The sequence below is a fragment of the Primulina huaijiensis genome, chromosome 10, assembly GCF_012295235.1.
Source record: "Primulina huaijiensis isolate GDHJ02 chromosome 10, ASM1229523v2, whole genome shotgun sequence".
Classification (NCBI taxonomy): Eukaryota; Viridiplantae; Streptophyta; class Magnoliopsida; order Lamiales; family Gesneriaceae; genus Primulina; species Primulina huaijiensis.
In genome coordinates this window covers 14518756-14539630 of record NC_133315.1, presented here as the reverse complement: position 1 = coordinate 14539630, position 20875 = coordinate 14518756, and the positions used below count along the sequence as shown (strand labels likewise).

At 35.8% G+C, this 20875-nt stretch overlaps 2 protein-coding genes across 2 annotated transcripts; one reads left to right on the top strand and one right to left on the bottom strand.

Moving 5' to 3' along the window:
• Positions 1 to 8945: 8945 nt before the first annotated feature.
• LOC140985912 (uncharacterized) lies at positions 8946 to 13040 on the top strand. Its single transcript, XM_073453857.1, has 5 exons — positions 8946 to 10131; positions 11056 to 11376; positions 11812 to 12254; positions 12360 to 12603; positions 12964 to 13040. The coding sequence occupies exons 1-5, from the start codon at positions 8946 to 8948 to the stop codon at positions 13038 to 13040; spliced, it is 2271 nt and encodes a 756-aa protein (XP_073309958.1).
• Positions 13041 to 15829: 2789 nt separating this feature from the next.
• On the bottom strand, positions 15830 to 19368 carry LOC140986906 (COP9 signalosome complex subunit 1-like). Its single transcript, XM_073455308.1, has 6 exons — positions 18877 to 19368; positions 17370 to 17690; positions 17086 to 17202; positions 16923 to 17008; positions 16362 to 16596; positions 15830 to 16240 (listed from the first exon to the last, which is right to left on the bottom strand). The coding sequence occupies exons 1-6, from the start codon at positions 19279 to 19281 to the stop codon at positions 16055 to 16057; spliced, it is 1350 nt and encodes a 449-aa protein (XP_073311409.1). The 5' UTR covers positions 19282 to 19368; the 3' UTR covers positions 15830 to 16054.
• Between the last annotated feature and the right edge of the window lie 1507 nt (positions 19369 to 20875).

Genomic DNA, 20875 nt, shown 5'->3' with positions numbered 1-20875 from the left:
TGAAACGACCCCGATTTTTTTTTTCTAATATCTAAACCATAACTTCTAAATTCCTAAATAAAATAATTTAACATAATCATGAATCCTAATAAATTAACAATTTAAAACTCAAGTGCATAAAATAATTCCTAAATCATCACCTAACCAAAACATCCTAAATTGTCCTTTGAAAAGATCACTAACAATAAAAATAAAGCATAAGAATTATCTAATAAAAATCATTAACATAAATCTTTAAATCTTAAATCTAATAAACTAGTGCGGAAACATAAAGGCCCTCGGGTGTGTACTGCTGCACTCGATCGACTCAATCGTCACCGCCTCCAAAAATCATCAAATCCTACATCATACAAACCTAGTGAGTCTAATGACTCAGCACGTTCTAAACATAGATAACAAATAATACATATACAAGCACATGCATTTAAAAATCCTATTTTTATTTAAAATAGCTTTTGAAAATAAATAAACCATTTTAAAATCCTTTAAAAATCATTCAAGGATAATTAAATCATAAATAGAAAAATCATTTTAAAATAACTTTAAGCATAAATAAATCATTTTAAAAAAAATAGCTTTAATCCTCATCGTAAATCATATATCATAAAAATTATTTTTATCATAAGCTTTCAATCATATATCATTTTGGGTGAAGTTTGATCCTTGAAAGTGACTAGCTTTTATCCTTTGGTCGACTGCAGTCTTAGCTCCACATGGTCCATGGGGGTGTGCACTAGGCTCCACCGTGGAAATACGTTCGTCGGGGCTCCCTCGGGGGCCTTCTCCCATAGACGGGCTCCCTCTGGGGCCTTTTCCCACGTATGGGCTCCCTCTGGGGCCTTCTCCCGTATATGGGCTCCCTCTAGGGCCTTTTTCCCTCACGTTATCCCCACAAAATCATATATCATAAATCATATCTTTTGTCACAGTCAATTCACATCCCTCAAAATATTTTTCATTTTCTTTTAAAATCATAAAATAACATAGCTTTCCAAAAATAACATTTTAAACATTAAAAATTGCACAGCTTTACCATAAATCGTAAAAATACATATTATCATCAACATCATCATTTTAAATCATAAACTATAATTTAACATGCGTTATGATCCTACGGGACGCTGCCAAGCATTTTAGTATTTTCCTAAGTGTAAAAAGACCGTTTTGCCACTGGACGTAAAAATTCTCGAATTTATCTTTTTCTCACTTTTAATGACATGAGATTATTTTAAATAATTATTTAAGCTTAAATTAATTTTCTCATATTTTTATTTGGCTTAAATCGATGACTTTTAATTTAATCATTAAATATAACATATTAATGCGTTTTAATCCCGAATTAAACCAAACCTTAATATAAAATTCCCAAATTAAAAAATTAGACTTATAATAATTATTTAAGCTTAAACCTAATTTTTCATAATTTTATAAAGCTTAAAACTAGGCGTTTCAATTAACTTGTCAATTATCGTTTCGTGAGGCGATTAAATCCCGATTAAATCCAAAACTCGTTATTTTGAGCCCAAATTTTAAACACAGCATTTTTAATATTTATTCTACCCTTCCAAGTCATGAGCCACCCCCGTGGACCCATGGATTCATTTTTTTGTTCTTAAATTTTCGAAATTGACACATATACGAACCACCCGAGCCATCTCCCAATTTACTCGAGCCATGCCCAAGCCACCTTGAGTCAAACCCGAGCCAACCCATCTAGGAACCCTAATGACCAAGCCTAGCCTAAGAACCAGCCCCTAAGTCGCTCAAACTCACCTGACCAATAGACCCGATTCTGCATGTGTGTGTGTGTGAGCTTCCTTGCACTTCTAGGACTCCTAACCCAACTAGGACACTTCCAGCTGGTTAACCATTGACCCCTCTGGACCCTTACTGACCCTATACCAGTCCCATACCCGAGCCCCCCCCAGCCCGAGCCCCTGAGCCACGCACTAAGCCCTGCATCAGCAACAAGGCTCGCTGTCTCCATCTCACGTAGGAGTCCCCTCTCGCAGATATGGAACTCTCTGCCCAAGCCACCACCGAGTCCTATCCACCCTAGCCATCCCTGGACCATGTCCAGACCTAGCCCAGACCAGCCCAGCCCAAAGAACCCACGCACGAAGCACTGAACCAGAACAAGTCGCGCACGTTCCCTTGCTGGTTTCAATCACGTTTCATGTTTCGCCCGTGCCACCTGCCAACCCAGCCGCTCCAGCCCCTGGCCCGACCCCTGCCCAACATCCTAGGACCATAAAGGACCAGCCTGGCTCGCGCCCAGGCCAGCTGCGAGCCCCCTTTTCCCAGCCATACAAAACCTGCGCGTGAATATGGGAGGAGTCCCACTTCGGGTGGACTCCTTCCCCAAGCCTAGAACTCGAACCCTAGCCGCCCTAGGACCCTACCTAGCCTTCGAACCTGACCCTGGACAAGCCCCCAACCAGACCCTGGCCAGACCCGTGCCCCATGCAAAGGAACCGAACCACTTGTGTTTTGCACTCACCATGAAACCTACGGCCCTCTTCTCCCCTTTTTTTTTTCTTTCACGGTTGTTCCAGCCTATTTCCTTCTATCAATTTATCATGTTTTAATCATAATCAATCATATTTTACCATGTATTGGCAGCGTGTCCGTTGGAATCAAAAACGATATCAAAACAAGCGTAAAATCGTAAAAACGTCGAAAATACGTATCATATCGTTAAATAATCGAATACCTATTTTATTCAAGCATAAACAATTAAAACACACATATTATGATTTGTATGATGTTTTAAAAGGGTTTAAGAAACGTGCCTTTGCGTTTATAAGGCTCGAATTTTCAATCGTCGGCGAGGAAGGACCAACGGGCAACGAAGAACACAAGCTTTCTTCTCCTTATTTTTTTTTTTTGAAAATTATCGTGTGTGCTAGGTTTGAATGATTCTCGGCTGATAGAGGTGTTTTTTTATGAGGTTTAAAGACCTAAAAACACTTATTTATAATTTAATTAAAATATTAAAGGGACTTTGGTTTTGGGCTTGCATGCTTAAGGTAATTGGGCCTATTTAAATTAATTAAATTGAGCCCAATAACACTTAATTAATTTAATAATAAAAGTTTATAAAAATTAGTTTTCATAAAATAATATTTTTGATCTTTTAAAACTCCTTGTTTGACAAAAATCGGCTGCCCGGGAAAAATCGAGCTCGACTCGTAAAATAATTCGAACTCCAACATTTTTAAGAAAATTAAATCATTTTTAATCATATTAGGAAGTTTTGCCACTATTTAAATAAAAATACATATTCTTGTCTTAGTCGTTCCCGGTCTTCTTTTCCCTGCCTATTATCGAATATTCGGGTAAAATCCTTAATTTCATGAAAACATGTCACATAATCATTTAATCATGTAAATCATACATTTAATTATATTATAAATATCATGCTAGTATTTAAAATCAATTAAATAAAACAATTAAGTAATTAAAATAATTTTGCATGCATGTGGTTTACGTAGGTTGGTTTTTCGGACGTTACAATCACAATGCAAAAACTTTGTCAATCAAGCACGTCTTTATAAATATATAGATATATAGATATTCTCAGTTATGTGACTCTCATCTTCTGCTTGTGTGCTTGATTTATAGCCCAACATTCAGCTCCATTTAACATAGCAGATCTAACCATCATTTTGTAAAACTTGCCTTTAAACTTTATATGTACATTACAATCAATCACAAAAAAAATCTCACACACTCCTCCATTCAATCATGATGCTAGTATTCTATGGAAAACATAATCTTTTAGCAAAAGCAATCCTAGATGTTTTAGAACTCTCGGTGTAGGTTACTTGTCATCTCATATCTAAAGCATTGTCTTACTATGTCTAATATTGCTAAACTTAAATTCCATATATTGTATTTAATCTATTAAGCCCAAAATTTTTGTACTTCCAATGTTTTCTGCCGAGATTCGAGTTTAACCGTTACTTTTTTATGTGTCTCATCAGCCAAAATAATGTTACCTGCAAAACAACATATATCATGGTAAATTGGTAATTGATAAAAATAATACATAAATCATGGTAACATATCTTAGATGTATAATAGATAAACTTGTGTATATTTATAGGAAAATCTTTAATTTGGTGGATCTGCTTGGACACTTTATTTCTGTCATAACATCCTCGTGCATATTCTTAATTAAATCAACATATTGAAGTCTAAGACAAGTTTAGTAGGAGGAAATGAGGTGAAAATTGAATTAGAATTTCCATCTCATCCCTTACACTGATACTTGGAATAATATTGAAATTATGTACATTCCTTTGAGAATAATGATTCTCATTCATGGGATCCAACCATTCGAATGAAAATATCATCCCCACTCATTACTTTCTATATTTATAAAATATTTACTTATTCACATAAATCCATATCTCAATAATAATAATAATAATAATAATATTTTATCAAAGAAAATTTTTAATAAATAAAGTACTACTAATAAAAATTAAATTAGCATAGATAATTATATTAATTTTATGGTAAAGATAATTAAGATAATTGTATAATAATTAATAGAGTATAAATATTTATAATTTCATTATTTTTAATAATAATAATAATAATAATTTTTAAGTAGTTGTTATTTTGAAATTTAATTAAAAAATTATTTGACAATTAAAATTAATTTTATTCAATTTCTGTTTCATTTTCCTGGTACCAATCATTTGAACATAATAAACATATCATTTTATTTCTATAATTATTTCATTTCAAAGTTGATTTCATTCTAATCATGATATAATATCTTTCTTTTATAGAATTCTCCATTTAATTTTTCTCAAAAACTCTATTATAAGTCAATTAGTAACATGTGTAATTCTTACTGCTTTCCCAGATAGATCAACCATTTTCCTCGTTTTTAATTTTAGGTTTAATAACATATTCTATTTCCGAAGATTGAATTCTCCGATAATAATATTTTAAACTTCTCTAAGTTTGCCTCAAAATTCGTTAAAAGGTTGATGAAAATACCTTATTTAGTCCCTCATATATCATTCACCGGCTAATAAAATTACAGACAAAATTAAAGTAGAAGAGAGGGAGGCCGCCCTTCCTAATAGACGGACATGGAAGCATTGTGACAGTCTGATTCGTTGATCTAAAAACAAAAAACAAACACCAGGAATTTACAATGTTCTACAATTAAGCCTAGCCTAGACTACAATTTAAAAGATTGATAATCTTTTAAATCATCAGGGATATTTATACTTGTAATTTAAACATGAGATTTTAAAAATTGGCAATATAGAAACGACTTTGTTTGGAACAAAAGGAGCAAACCTGCAGAACTAGTAGTTAAATCAGCCATGGCACTCATTGAACGTTGGCAAACAGCAAACAAAGGGCTAGGTAACAATCGGGCGCAACGCACATTGTTGGATCTCGGTTTTCTACGCGCCCAAACGCAGCGGAAGTTTTAAAATTTTTATTTTATTTTGACATTCAAAATATATTTGATTGGGCGTTCGTATGGTTTTCAAAATCAAACATTCGTAGGGCGTTAGAATTTTATACCTTTGGTGAATTAAATCACTTGGCACTAACTAATCCGGTTTAGACGGATATAGCTCTTGATGAATCCCTACGAACTTTCTTCGAAAACTCCTTTCTTTATTCTTCTAATCAGGTCCACGACTAGATGATTTGTTCCTCTTCTAATTTGCACTAGAAAATTAGAAGAAGTTTTTACGTTGAAGATTGAAAACGAGAGACGGCTCAAACTTTTCCTTCAAAAGGAAGTGACCGAAATTTTGTGGAGAGAAGGAGGAGGATTTTCGAAGATTGTGAATGAATTATTTTTAACCTTAAGCCTAATACACATATATATAAGCTTAGGGCCCATTAATAAAATTAAATACTTAATGAGCTTAATCAATTAATTATTATAGTCCAACTAGTTTAATTAATTAATTAATCTTTAAACTCCAATTAAGAACCTTAATAATATGTATGTTGGTCTTATACTCCTACAAGCCCATTATACATATACCCATTACATTTAATTTAAATCCCTTATAAATTCAACATTTGAATTTAATATTTAAATTATAAATTCAACTTCTTGAATTTATTACCTCCAAAATTTAATATCTAATAAACTCAACTTTTGAGCTTAATAAATTAAATTCATCATAAATTCAACTCCTTGAATTTAATATTTAATTATAAATTCAACTCCTTGAATTTATCACCTCCAAAATTTAATATTTAATAAACTTAATATTTGAGTTTAATAAATTAAATTCTCAAATTTTATAAATTCAACTAATTGAATTTATTCTCTCCAAATTTCATAAATTCAACTTCTTGAATTTACTATCTCATAAATTCAACTCCTTGAATTTATTTTCTCAAAATTTAATTATCATAAATTCAACTCCTTGAATTTACTATATCATAATATGAATTCAACTCCTTGAATTTATTCTCTCCACGGGAACAAACGATCCAGTGCTTGTGTGACCTTCAATGGTTCAGTGATACAGCTAGCTGTGGGTTCACAACTCCATGTGATTCAGGACATAATCCTTTATTCGAGCTTACCCTAATTTGCCCCATTCCATATATCATCAATTGATCATGAGAATGTCAGAAATCATATTTCTGATTAAACCCATCGAACCATGGTAAGAGCGTCTAGTAGCATCGCCCCATGATTCCCTAGGTATCACTGATAGTGCCTGCAAGAACCAGTCGATTATGATGAACGTACAGTACGGTCCCTTCATCTCATATATCCCGATCGAATCTGCAACCATTGGTTCATCGATGGTTGCATAGTAATTCGATAAATATGTGATACATATAAATAGTGGCATCACATGTACAATTAGAGAACTCCTTCTCTAACGTACATCTCATACTCTGGCCAGAGATTCCATACACTATTATTACATCCAATCACATAGGATATCCACACCCGTAGGTGAGCGGTGAATCCCCGACTACAATGCATTGGCTTCTATATGTGTCACGACTATACCCAACCTCGCCACCTGATGACTCTCCTGGAGCCAGTAAACGAGTCAAAGCACAGCCCTAGCATATAGAGCCTCAGTGTTGTCCCGGGTCGTAAGGACTAATGGTGTACAATCATAACCACGGACTTATCCCCTCGATGAATGATAACCATTTGGAAAGTCCGAGGGAGGGTTGTTCTATATAATCATCATATGACTACCCATATGCATGTTTGGACATCTCTATGCCTTTACCAAGAAACGCAGTACACAACATCACAGATGCTAGTCTCGAGCTCAAGCGACCTTTATCCATGTTTTAGGCGGCTGAATCGACAAGGAACGAATTTAGAATATGCAGTGTTTACAAATGAGTTTCAACATCGAATTACGATTCATTTGTATTAAAGCATAATCAAGGACTTTATCTATGCTGATCGCATGGGTATACAGATAAAGTGAAACGAAACTATTAAAAATTAAATTATATTAAAATAAAGATTGTTTATTACAGTTGAGTCAATAATTTTCTAGCCAACCGTTGGTTTGCAGGGCATCTACTCTAACACACACGACAAGTGAAAGCGAAATCGAGCAAGCCCTTGAAGGGGTTTGTGAAATGCAAATGTTGATGCAACTGTTTTTCCTCAGGCAGGTTTTGGATGTATTCTTCGAGAATCTCAAGGCCATGTAATATCGGCTATGCATGGACGTACTCCTGGAAATCATCACCCTTCTACGACGGAAGCGTTGAGAATTAGAGAAGCTCTTAGCTGGCTTGCAATGTAATTGTCGAATCCGATGCACAACTGGTGGTTGCTGCACGCAATTGTTCATACTCGGATTCTTCTAGCTTCGGATTAATAATAGATTATTGAAAAACATTAGTTTTGGATCTACCAAGTTGCAGTTTCGTCTTCACTAATAGATCAGGCAGTCTACGAATTGTTGGAAAATTTCGATGCTTAATGAATGAAAATTAAGCAAATTAATCAATGTGTTTGATTGGAAAAATTCGAAATGAAGAACGAAGCTTAATGAACGAATATTAAGTTCGGTGGTTCTGAATTAAACTCGAAACAAGTTCATCGAATGTTGAAAAAACTTCAAAAGCGTAGTCGGAACATGTAAGGGATGAAAACGGAAAAAAAAATTGTACGTGAACAGTAGCAGGCACGCACCTGCACGCGAATCGGCACGCAGGTCGGTACGCATGTGCGCGCGCCTACCGAGCCTGCCGAGAGCTCTCGGCAGGCACTGCCGAGCGCTGCCGAGAGCGCTCGGCAATCACGCGCAGCACTCGGCAGGCGCTGCCGAGAGCGCTCGGCAGCGTGCGCGCGCGGGCGTCTGCTCGAGCCCCTTCGGGCTGTTTTCGTGTCCCTTCGATTTTTCTTGCATTTTTTCATTTCCTTGGCATTGTTTGATGATTGTGGTCAGTTACAATGGCCAAGGGACACTCTTATGAATGAAAGATCATGTCTCTTCATTTGAAAAACATTAAATATTTGATTTATTGAAAATCAAAAACACTTTTGAACATTACATCATTTTGCATCTTCTTCTTCTTCCTTCTTCTAAAAGAGAGAGTTTTATTCATTTCCTTGTGATAGAACTTGAATATTTGAGTGCTCATTATTCAAGTGTTGTAGTTGTATCTTGGGAGAAGATTGCCACAAACTCTATCACATTGTGAGGGCAAATTCTTCTTAAGGAGAAAGTGTTCAACACTTGCCTCTACAAAACCATTTTCATTGTTTTCTTCTTGCTTTCCTCTCATATTTGAATACCCCACACAACAATCTTAAGAAGAATTTTGGATTTTTGATCATTTGCAAAAAGATTTTCAATGGCATCATCATCTACAACACCACATCCAACCATTGCATAAGGAGAGAAACCAGAAAAGTTTCTGGTGCGGATTTCAAAAGATGGCAACAAAAGATGCTTTTCTATCTCACAACCTTGAGTTTGTCAAGGTTCTTGAAGGAAGATCCTCCCACCGTTGCTGAAAACGAGACAGACACCAACATGAGGGCCGCTTTGGATGCATGGAACCAAAGTGATTTTCTATGCAAGAACTACATCCTCAATGGACTTGACAATGCATTGTACAATGTGTATTTTCAAGTCAAGACCGCCAAGGAACTTTGGGATATGCTTGATAAGAAATGCAGGGCGGAGGATGCGGGCTTGAAGAAGTTCATTGTTGGGAGATTTTTGGACTTCAAGATGGTGGACTCAAACTCCGTGATGAGTCAAGTGCAAGAACTACAACTTATCTTGCACGAGATTCATGCGAAAGGAATGAGTCTAAGCGAGTCCTTCCAAGTTGCTGCATTGATCGAGAAACTCCTTCCGTTGTGGAAGGATTTCAAGAATTACTTGAAGCACAAAAGAAAGGAGATGGGATTGGAGGATCTCATTGGGAGATTGAGGATAGAAGAGGACAACAAGAGCACCGAGGCCAAGACAAGTAAAATGGCAGCAAGGGTGAACATTGTTGAATCAAGTTTCAAAGGGAAGAAGAGGAAGTTTGAGAAGCAACCACAACAAGGCCAACAACCACCAAATAAGAAGAAGTTCAAAGGCAATTGTTATAACTGCGGAAAACCGAATCACATGGCTAAGGATTGTAGGAAGCCAAAGAAGGGAAATCCTCAAGCCAACGTAGTTCAAGAAAGGTCGGTACCATTTGATTTTTCTGAACTTGATTTATCTGCAGTTATTTTGGAAGCAAATTTGGTGGAAAACCCCAACGAGTGGTGGGTTGATACCAGAGCAACTCGACACATATGCTCCAACAAGGGGTTGTTCTCCACATACACTCTATCTATCGGGAGAAAACTATATATGGGGAACTCTACTACATCTGAGGTGGTGGGAACTGGAAATGTGGTACTGAAGATGACATCGGGTTTGGAAGTAACTCTTGTTGATGCACTTCATGTACCGGACATAAGAAAGAACCTCGTGTCGGGGTCTCTGTTGGTCAAACATGGGTTTAGACTAGTATTTGAGTCTAACAAAGTTGTATTGACCAAGAATGATCATTTTATTGGAAAAAGATATCTCGATGAGAACCTTTTCAAGTTGAATGTAATGGCTATACGCCAAAATGTTGTTGAAAGTAATAAAGACAAAAGTTCTATTTACTTGCTTGAGTGTTCTCATTTATGGCATGTTCGTTTAGGACACGTAAATTTTAATACCTTGCAACGTTTAATGAAACTTGAATTATTACCTAAACACAACGTCGATCCAACACACAAATGCAAAATATGTGTTGAAGCAAAAATGACCAAAGCGCCTTACCACTCGATTGAAAGATGTACAACTCCTCTAGAACTAATACACACCGATCTTGGTGATTTAAAGTTTGTACAAACTAGAGGAGGGAAAAGATACTACGTGACATTCATTGATGATAATACAAGGTATTGTTACGTATATCTTTTGAGGTCGAAAGATGAAGCTCTTGAAGCATTCAAATATTATAAGACCGAAGTTGAGAATCAACTAGGCAAACAAATAAAGAGGGATCGAAGCGATAGAGGAGGCGAATACGGAGCACCGTTTGATGAATACTGCACATCTGTGGGCATAATTCATGAAACGACTGCTCCTTATTCACCACAATCGAATGGCATTGCTGAAAGAAAGAATCGAACTCTGAAAGATATGATGAATGCTATGTTAATAAGTTCAGGACTACCCCAAAACTTGTGGGGGGAAGCAATACTATCGGCTAATCACATCCTGAACAAGATACCCCACAAGAAAAATGACAAGTCACCTTATGAATTGTGGAAAGGTCACAAACCTTCCTACAAGCACCTTAAAGTGTGGGGGTGTCTAGCTAAGGTTGAAATACCAAAGCCTAAACAAGAGCGAATTGGACAAAAGACGGTCGACTGCATATTCATCGGGTATGCACATAATAGTAGTGCATATAAGTTTATAGTGCACAAATCTGAAAATGTAGAAATGAATACGGGCATAACAATAGAGTCAAGAAATGCAGTATTTTTTGAAAATATATTTCCTTGTAAAGAAACGAAAGAAAATGGTTCTAGCAAGCGAAAATTTGAGACGGAGCATGAAGGTCAAGGACCTACACATGAGCAAACTCTAAATGAAAATGCTACACCATTGGAAGGCTATTCAAAGGAGCCAGAGCCAAGAAGAAGCAAAAAGGCTAGAATCTCAAAGTCTTTTGGTCCAGAATTTCATACTTTTATGTTGGAGAATGAACCAAAAGACATACAAGATGCTCTGGCTAGCCCTGAAGCTCCCTATTGGAAAGAAGCCATCAACTCTGAAATGGATTCCATATTGCAAAACCATACTTGGGAACTAGTGGATCTTCCACCAGGTATTAAGCCATTGGGATGCAAATGGATATTGAAAAAGAAAATAAGAGTTCATGGAAGTATTGAAAAATACAAAGCCAGGCTTGTGGCCAAAGGCTATAGACAAAGAGAAGGTCATGATTTCTTCGACACATATTCACCAGTTTCAAGAATAACATCCATTCGTGTGCTCATTGCTATTGCAGCTTTGCATAACCTTGAGATACATCAAATGGATGTCAAAACGGCATTCTTAAATGGTGAACTTGAAGAAGAAATATATATGGAGCAACCTGAAGGCTTCATTGTTAAAGGACAAGAAAGAAAGGTCTGTCGTTTAATTAAGTCACTATACGGACTTAAACAAGCGCCCAAGCAGTGGCACGAAAAATTTGACTAGGTAGTATTGTCAAATGGATTTAAGATTAATGAATGTGACAAATGTGTTTACATTAAAGGCACTCGAGAATCTTATGTAATAGTATGTTTATATGTGGATGACATGCTAATAATGGGGAATAGTCAAGATTTGATTAAGGATACAAAGAAAATGTTGACAAAACATTTTGATATGAAAGATATGGGTATTGCTGATGTAATTCTAGGGATTAAAATATTTAGAACTCCAGAAGCAATAATCCTATCTCAGTCTCATTATGTAGAAACAATGTTGAAGAAGTTTAACGCTTATGACTCTACCCCAGTAAAAACGCCTTTAGACGTAAATGCCCATTTGGCGAAGAATCGTGGAGAACCAGTTTCCCAACTGGAATACTCCAGAATTGTTGGAAGCCTTATGTACATCACTAACTGTACTAGACCTGACATTGCTTGTGCGGTTAACAAGTTAAGTCGGTTTACAAGTAATCCTAGTGATGCACACTGGAAGGCATTGACAAGGGTGCTTAGATATTTAAAACACACCTCAGAATATGGACTAAATTACACAAGGTATCCTGCAGTACTTGAAGGATACTGTGATGCAAATTGGATTTCTGACACCAAGGATTCCAAATCCACCAGCGGCTATGTATTTACCATTGGTGGAGGAGCAATCTCTTGGAGGTCATCGAAACAAACTTGCATTGCTAGATCTACTATGGAATCGGAGTTCATAGCGCTAGATAAAGCTGCAGAAGAAGCTGAATGGCTTCGTAACTTTCTAGAGGACATTCCGTGTTGGACAAGTCCAGTGCCAGCAATCATGATACATTGCGATAGTCAGTCGGCAATTGCAAGGGCACAAAACAGTATGTACAATGGCAAGTCTCGACACATTCGTCGAAGACATAATACTGTACGACAGTTGATCTCTAATGGAGTTATATCTGTTGATTATATTAAATCAAATGATAACTTAGCGGATCCGCTTACAAAGCATTAAATAGAGATCAAATGTACTGTCTGTCAAGAGAAATGAGTTTAAAACCTACCAAATAAAGTTTTCATAGTGGCAACCCAACCTTGTTGATTGGAGATCCCAAGATCTTGGTTCAATGGGACAACTAAGTTATGAGAACTTGAGGAATCACTCCTCATTCCTATGATGATGAGTGAAGTTGGCTACAAAGGTATTGAGGTTAAGTATTGTACTTTTAATGATTCCGTAGCTTGCAAAAGCGGGGTAAATAGGATACCCTTTTACAAGGAGATCACCTATGTACGTGTGAGGAGGCCGCCTCGATGAAACACGTATGAAGCCAAGATGTGTTCCATGGCCAAAACGGACACAACCGATAAAGCCAATGGAAATGGAAGAAAGGTTATCATGTGGGTACAGTTGTCTGGGTTTACATGAACCGCCAAGAAGTTCAAGACATCACATTCACTTCGTGGCCTAGTAAATCCGATTGTATTCCACTAAGGAAGGTTCAAAGCCAAAAGCCACCTCTCCTGATGTGATAATTTTTCGTATATACTCTCTCTTCTGCATCACGAGCATTCATGCATTAATTTCATTCATGTGGGGGCTTGTTGGAAAATTTCGATGCTTAATGAATGAAAATTAAGCAAATTAATCAATGTGTTTGATTGGAAAAATTCGAAATGAAGAACGAAGCTTAATGAACGAATATTAAGTTCGGTGGTTTTGAATTAAACTCGAAACAAGTTCATCGAAGGTTGAAAGAACTTCAAACGAGTAGTCGAAACATGTAAGGGATGGATACGGATCGACGTGAGGTGCGCTCTCGGCAGGCGCTGTCGAGAGAGCTGGGCAAGCACGCGCAGCACTCGGCAGGCGCTGCCGAGCGCTGCCGAGAGCGCTCAGCAGCGTGCTCGCGCGGGCGCCTGCTCGCGCCCCTTCGGGCTGTTTTCGTGTCCCTTCGATTTTTCTTACATTTTTTCATTTCCTTGGCATTGTTTGATGATTGTGGTCAGTTACAATGGCCAAGGGACACCCTTATGAATGAAAGATCATGTCTCTTCATTTGAAAAACATTAAATATTTGATTTATTGAAAATCAAAAACACTTTTGAACATTACATCATTTTGCATCTTCTTCTTCTTCCTTCTTCTAAAAGAGAGAGTTTTATTCATTTCCTTGTGATAGAACTTGAATATTTGAGTGCTCATTATTCAAGTGTTGTAGTTGTATCTTGGGAGAAGATTGCCACAAACTCTAGCACATTGTGAGGGCAAATTCTTCTTAAGGAGAAAGTGTTCAACACTTGCCTCTACAAAACCATTTTCATTGTTTTCTTCTTGCTTTCCTCTCATATTTGAATACCCCACACAACACGAATTAGTTAGGGTCACTGTTTCTATGTCTAGTGAAGTAGGTTGGGCAATGTTCGTCCGACTCTTTTCAGTTGTAATCGCTTTTGATTTATAATAATAAAATATCCATCTTTTATTAAAAAATCGGATTAATAATTTTTTGTCATAAAACATGTTTTTCGAAGCATTATATTAGATTTATTTATATTCTTTTTTATGTTATTAAATAATATGATCAAGAGAACTGCGTATTGATTTAAATTATAATGAGTAGGTTTTCCTTCATAATCTACAAGAAATTTTACATTTAAATAATAATGAGTATATCCTTCATAATCTACAAGAAATTTTAATTTTTTTTAGAAATATAAATATGTTTTCTCATTATATTAAAATAAATCACTAAAAAAATATGGTTTTAGCGACGGAAATTAACACCGACGGTAAAGTCAGCGTCGCTAAATATTAAAAACCGTCGCAAATTAGCGACAGATTTTTAAAAACGTCGCTAACGTAGCGACGAATTATACAAAACCCGTCGCTAAATAAAACAAACCGTCGCTAGAATTTTCAAACCGTCGCTAAATTTGCGACAGATTTTATCAAAATCGTCGTTAATTAGCGACGGTTTTTAAAATACTCCGTCGCTAATTATATTAATTTTTTTTAAAAAAAATAATTTTATAATTTAATAAAAAATATTTTGTTTTATAATTATTTGTACATATTTCTAAATAATCTCGTCAAGTCGTCTAAATTAATTATTAATATTTTAAATTTGTAAAAAACTTACCCAAAACGAATTTGTGTGAATAAATTTCCTAAGAGAGAAAAAAAACCAAAGATATGAATATGTGCGTAGAAATGAAACGGGGTGGGGTGTATTTATGGGTAATTTGCGACGATTTTATTTAAAAACTGTCGGTAATAGCGACGGTTTAAGCAAAACTGTCACAAATTAATATAGCGACGGTTTTACTAATTGTCGCTAATTGGCGACAGTTCATTTAAAATCGTCGTCAATTAGCGACGGTTTAACATGACTGTTGTTAATTATCAACGGTTGTTTTCAAAACTGTCGTTAATTAGCGTCGGTTTTTTTTATACGTCGTTACAATAGGCGATGATGTTGTAAAACCGTCGCAGAATTTTAAATTGCGACGGTTTAGGTTAAACCGTTGCAAAATTTTAAAATTTCGACGGTTTAGGTTAAACCGTTGCAAAATTTTGCGACAGTTGTTTAAAAACCGTCGTTAACGGTTTTTTTTTGGTAGTGAATAAATTTTGTTTTAGAAAAAGAGAAAGAAATGAATAAATTGTTGATAATCGTAACTGTCAATATTATATGATTTTCAGAAATAAATAATTTGTTTTTTTTTTTTGGAAAAAGAAATAAATGTATATAGATGGAGACAGCACGAAAATATAGTCAAAATCATGTGTTCCACATCATAAATTGCAAATTGCTACATTTATCGAAAGAGACTGGCCAAAGACCAATAACATCCATATTGGAATACCAATTGAGACGACGTACCAGATTTATTTTACTACTTGAAAATTTTTGAAATACATTTTCACCACCAGCTATATTTTTTTTTAAAGACAATTGCATAATCCTATAAATCGGTGTGGTCTAGTTAAATTGATTTTTTTTTATATATATAGAATACCATCATCTAACAAAAAAACCATGAACTGAACATTCACCCATGCATCTCGATCAATCAGTAGAACAGACGGATGTAACACTAAATGTTGGGTGAAAAATTGAAACACCCTTAAATTTTTCGAATTTGAATGTAAACTTGTGTGATTGATTGATACAATGCCCATGGCAACCCCTCCTCCCCCCGTCTCCACGAAATCTCGATAATTCGGAGTGACAAAGCCGCATCCAAGCCATTTTGCTTTCCATGTAAAATTTTTAGACAGATTTCTAACCTCAAAAAATATGGGCCTCTCTCGTTCTTATAAACAAACTATACATTTCCATGCTTGCGAGCTGCTCTGAGGTTATAATCATGTTTGATTAGGTTTGCTCTCAAAAGCATGGCTCTCACTTCACGATCAAATTCACAGCCAGTCTGCAGGACGCGTTGGAACGTTCCTTTCCTCAGATCTGCATGCCGAGCATAGAGAATTTTGTTGTGGGAGTCAATCCGTGCCTGTAACAAAATTGGACAATTGTTGCAAATTCCAAACAAATCTGAAACTTGCACGCTGATCTCAAACATTGGAAACCGAGTTTAGATCGGTTAAATCATCCGCGGATTTGGTGTTTATTACCTGTATTTGGTCATTGGTAATGAGAGCTTCAAGCTCTTTCTCCAAGCCTGTAACAGTTGTGTTGAAAGCATTCGCCATCATGTGCAGATCAACAGAGACAAATGGGTGAGTGTACTGGATAAGAGCTTTGTTGCGAATTTGCTCGTATAGAGTTTCCACATGGTCGTGTAAATGGATGTCGAGTAACAAGTTTGCCTTAAGGTTTCCAAGATATTCAAGGCAGGAAGCATAGTGGCTGAAAAAAACAAAAGAAAAAAACAATTATTGGAATAAAACCAGGGACTAGGATGGTATAAATCATCCACGAAGATATTGAAAATGGAGGATTTCTGATTTTTAGTTGTTTTATATTTGAATAAGCAACCAGATTGCATTTCAATTCTTAAGGATGCCACGTGCAACAAAGCCATTTACCCTGACTCTTGCGCCCTCTTTGTGTGCCTGAGTAGAGGGTGTACAAGGGTAGCGTAGCATCAGTGTCGCACAATGGAAGCCTCGGGTTTCTTGCCCTTTGATGCATGTGTATGTGTACACCATTTAAAGGCAACAAAGTCTAGTTACCTGGTATAGAAATCATTAATTAGCTCCCTAATTTCAGGTACTAATTCCAAGAAACTCTTGAAGTTACTGTTGTCAATGACTTTGCTCTGCCAAACAGAAATATTCCATAAATGAGAAATTTATGGATGCATAATTGAAAACAACTTAAGCACTGTAAATTTGCCTTCAGTTCTGCACGATCAAAACTTGCAAGTGCGCAAAGACCACCATAGGTTGCAACATCTTGAGGTGCAATCACTTCTGTGAAGTTATTCAGTAGTTCATGACCAGTTTCTAAGAACTGCAAGTAGACAGGAAACTGTTAGAACAACTAAATTTGGCCGTACATATGTATCAGTACATAGTTCATTCTTACTTTTCAGTTAACATGGACAATATGATTTCAAAATATAGAAATTAAACTAAAACTATCATTTAATTTGTACGAAAAATATTCAAATGCCATGCCTTTCGGGCAGCAAGCTTATACTTTTTGCCTTCCAAATGAGCCAAACCAGCGGCACAACGTAATTTTGCAATTGTAATGGTGTCTGAGGCATCTTGACTTTGCTCAGCCTTGCTAACATAATTAGTAACATGTGTGAACTGGCCCATCTCAATGCTAACCAAAATTGCATTTAGACACATATGGATGATATGTTTGGATGTAGTGCAGTAGTCACGCGTGCGGACATAATTTTTGAAAGCTTCACCAAGATGACCATGTGCATAAAAAAAATCTCCAAAATCATTATAACCCATTCGAATGCTCTCTTTGATCAAATTTGTCTGCAACATAAATAATAAGAGGTAAGAAAAAAGGACAAAATACAGATCAGCTGTACAGAAAAAAATGTACACAAGTTTCCTTAACACACAAAAAAGTAAAAAATTTGGACTAGTTGACTGAGAATAAACAATTTAAAATCAGGATTTAGGAAGGCATATTGACGGTTTGGGTTAGAAATATTCATAGAGTTAAATCTTGAGCCACTGCAAAGTTAGGATTTAAATAAAATGATTGAACAAATCAGCAACTGGCACTTTGACAAACAAGTAGAATAGTTTCTCACATTTGTTGCTTCTAGCAATCGTACCACTGAATCTGACAAACTATAAATAATACTCAAATCATACCATAGTATGCCTTGGAATATTGCTAATAAAATAAAAATTCCTTCAACTCTAAAAACAATTTGAAAAAATAAGATGACGTTTTGTTAAATAGTTCAATGTTCACCAAATCTTTACAACACAAAATTCTATTTAATAAAAAAAAATGAGATTTATATTTCATTATAGTTCTATGATTCAGAGTATCCTTTCCTATTCGTGGAAAATCGTTAGGTATTAATATGTTAGATACCTGTGACTCGATTGGTGAAATAATTCCGAGCCTAATCTTTTCAAAAAAGCACGTACAGTACTTTTATGTTTCCGAGCCAAAGTTCGAGCACAAGAAAGAGAACAAGACAGTTCCAAAAGCCAAGGATGTTATATGTACTTATCAGTAGGTAAACTATGCAATCATCCTCCAAAAATTATAAAAAAAGCAAGAAACAACCCAGCACCCCGTACAAAGAAAAAACATGAAAGAACTCAGTAAATCGACAATACATGAATAATCAAAGCTAATGTCAATTATTAACACAAGATCCAAAATACACTAAGATAAAAATGGATTAATGTCCTTGCATAGCTCCAATTGCAACACAGAAACACAATACACTTGTCACGGTGAAAAACAGAGTAGTATCAGCAATCTGTGTAGTTACACCAATCAGACCAAGATTGGGTCACTTATTTTTCAAACTCAATTGGAAAGGCATCGATAAAAACAGCTTGAAAATTCAATAAGAGCGTTAAAAGTAAAGTGAACCCAAAAAAATACAAAAAAAAACGAAGAAAGAAGCACCAAGTAGTAATTTCTTGTGTGCTCGAGTTTAGCATACGATAGAATGCAAAATTACGGTACCCTGTAAGCATTGAGTTCATTCTCGAGCTTCTCCTTCCGAACATCAGCTCGTCGGTCAACCGCATCGGCCCATCCATTATCCGGTCCATAATTCGGGCCCAACCGGCCATCAATCTTGGCGACCACCTCCCTGAACAGCTGCGTGTTCTCCCCCTTCTTAATCTCATCATAAGCCATTCTCAAAGCCTCTAGCTGCATCGAGGCGACACCACTTTTCTCAGCAATAAACAGCAGCCGAGTGATCTTCGTGCGGCCGGAGTACAGCGCCGCGTAGGCCTCGACGTCGAGCTGCTCGCCGCTAATGATTGGTCTGTGACGCTTCGAATCACCGTCTAAAACGGCTCCATTGACGCAGATATCCTCGTCCTCAATCATCGTTCCCGCAGCATCATCTTCGGCTTCCATAGTAAACCCTAACCCACAAAGAAACTGGAATTAGCTAGGGTTCGTTCTTCGTTTCCTCAGTTGCATCAAATTGTGCGTGCGAAAGTGAGGGAGGCATAAGTAAGTGGGCTTCGCACGTGTCAGTATTCGTTTGTGGGCTGGGCTAAAAACATAGATTACTTATTTAATTAATAATAATATTAATTCATAGAAGTTTTATTTTATTTATCATAAAAACTTCTTTTAATACGTAAAATATTTAATTAAAATTTAATATATGATATTGTTTTTAACTAAAGTTTAACCTTTTATTTTCTCTTTATAAAAGGGTTTATACAATAGATAAAACACCATCAAAATCTGTTGGGCGTATAAAATAAATTTTTTGATTTTTTTATAATTGTACCCAAAGAATTTTATTGAAAATATATCGAAATTTTTTAGATAACACTAAACTATTATAGAAATTCAAAATTTAAGTTTGAATACTACCCGACTTGTAAAAGAAACTCTGAAAAATTATATTTTGAATGCCAAAAAAAACTTTTATAGGATACATTAAAATCTAGATTGGATTCCTCGATACTTTTATGAGTAGGTCTTCTGTTCGTGACAGATCGACTCGATCCATACTTGGAGTGAAAAGTAATACTTTTAACATTAAAAATAATATTTTTTTTATGTATCGCGTCGGATAGGATATCACTTGAATCTTGAAATGGAGATCATTCGAACACCGTAAAAACTCTTAACCCATAAAAAATTTGGTTTTGGAAGTCAAAAGAATTACGGGATGGGATCAAACAGATGTTTTCCCATGTTACTTTGTATTCATAGCGAAAAGATATTCTCGAAGGTGTCGAATTATAGACAATATTATAAGAGTTTTTGTGTATTTTTAAACTCAAAAAAGTCATTGTGGAATACACTCATCTTAAGCTGTCGTAATTTTGCATCTATAGCACCCTTTCCAACTTGTCAACACCTTACTATTTTTGAACTTTTTCCCTACGGCTTGTTATGGATTGCTCTTTCCCATCATAGTTGATTTGGGCCCTTACAACATATTCTATAATTTTCATCATTGTCGTCAATCTCATTCGCAATTTCCTAAACCTTTTGTTTTCTCAACTCTTTTTGAATTCTTCGGAAAAGCCAATTCTTCATTTTTTTTGTTTTCTCAACTTTTTTTGAATTCTTTGGAAAAGCCAATTCTTCATTTTTTTGTTATCTAGATTTGGACGTCGTTCACAATGATGACAAATTACACTGTAAATTGATTCTTTCATTTGTCAACATTTCAGCTAGCATGAATTGGCCGGCCTCAAGTTTAAAGAAGTTCAATTTATAATCTATAAAAAGACAAAGATATACCATATTACAAGCTGTCTGTTTCTTTGGGGACGATGCAGTGAATTTACGTGTAAACAACTTAAAATCCTTCCTACAAATACACTAGAACTTCATTTCTGTGTTTGCTAGATTGAGTTGAAATCCCCCCCCCCTTTTGAGTTGGCAAGTGATTTGTCATATGTTTCAAGAAAAAGATTTACTTGTATAAGGTTCAATGTAGTTTCTTTAACTTACTTGGTGTATATAGCGGTTTTCGCAAGAA

Excerpts from the sequence above, each read along its gene's own strand:
- LOC140986906 (XM_073455308.1), bottom strand. The coding sequence starts at position 19,281 with ATGGAAGCCGAAGATGATGCTGCGGGAACGATGATTGAGGACGAGGAT. Across the intron at positions 17,203-17,369 it reads ATAAGCTTGCTGCCCGAAAG|TTCTTAGAAACTGGTCATGA; the intron begins GCATGGCATTTG and ends GTCTACTTGCAG. Across the intron at positions 17,009-17,085 it reads TTGATCGTGCAGAACTGAAG|AGCAAAGTCATTGACAACAG; the intron begins GCAAATTTACAG and ends TCTGTTTGGCAG.
- LOC140985912 (XM_073453857.1), top strand. The coding sequence starts at position 8,946 with ATGCTTTTCTATCTCACAACCTTGAGTTTGTCAAGGTTCTTGAAGGAA. Across the intron at positions 10,132-11,055 it reads ACGCCAAAATGTTGTTGAAA|AAACGAAAGAAAATGGTTCT; the intron begins GTAATAAAGACA and ends TTCCTTGTAAAG. Across the intron at positions 12,604-12,963 it reads AATTGCAAGGGCACAAAACA|CTTGCAAAAGCGGGGTAAAT; the intron begins GTATGTACAATG and ends ATGATTCCGTAG.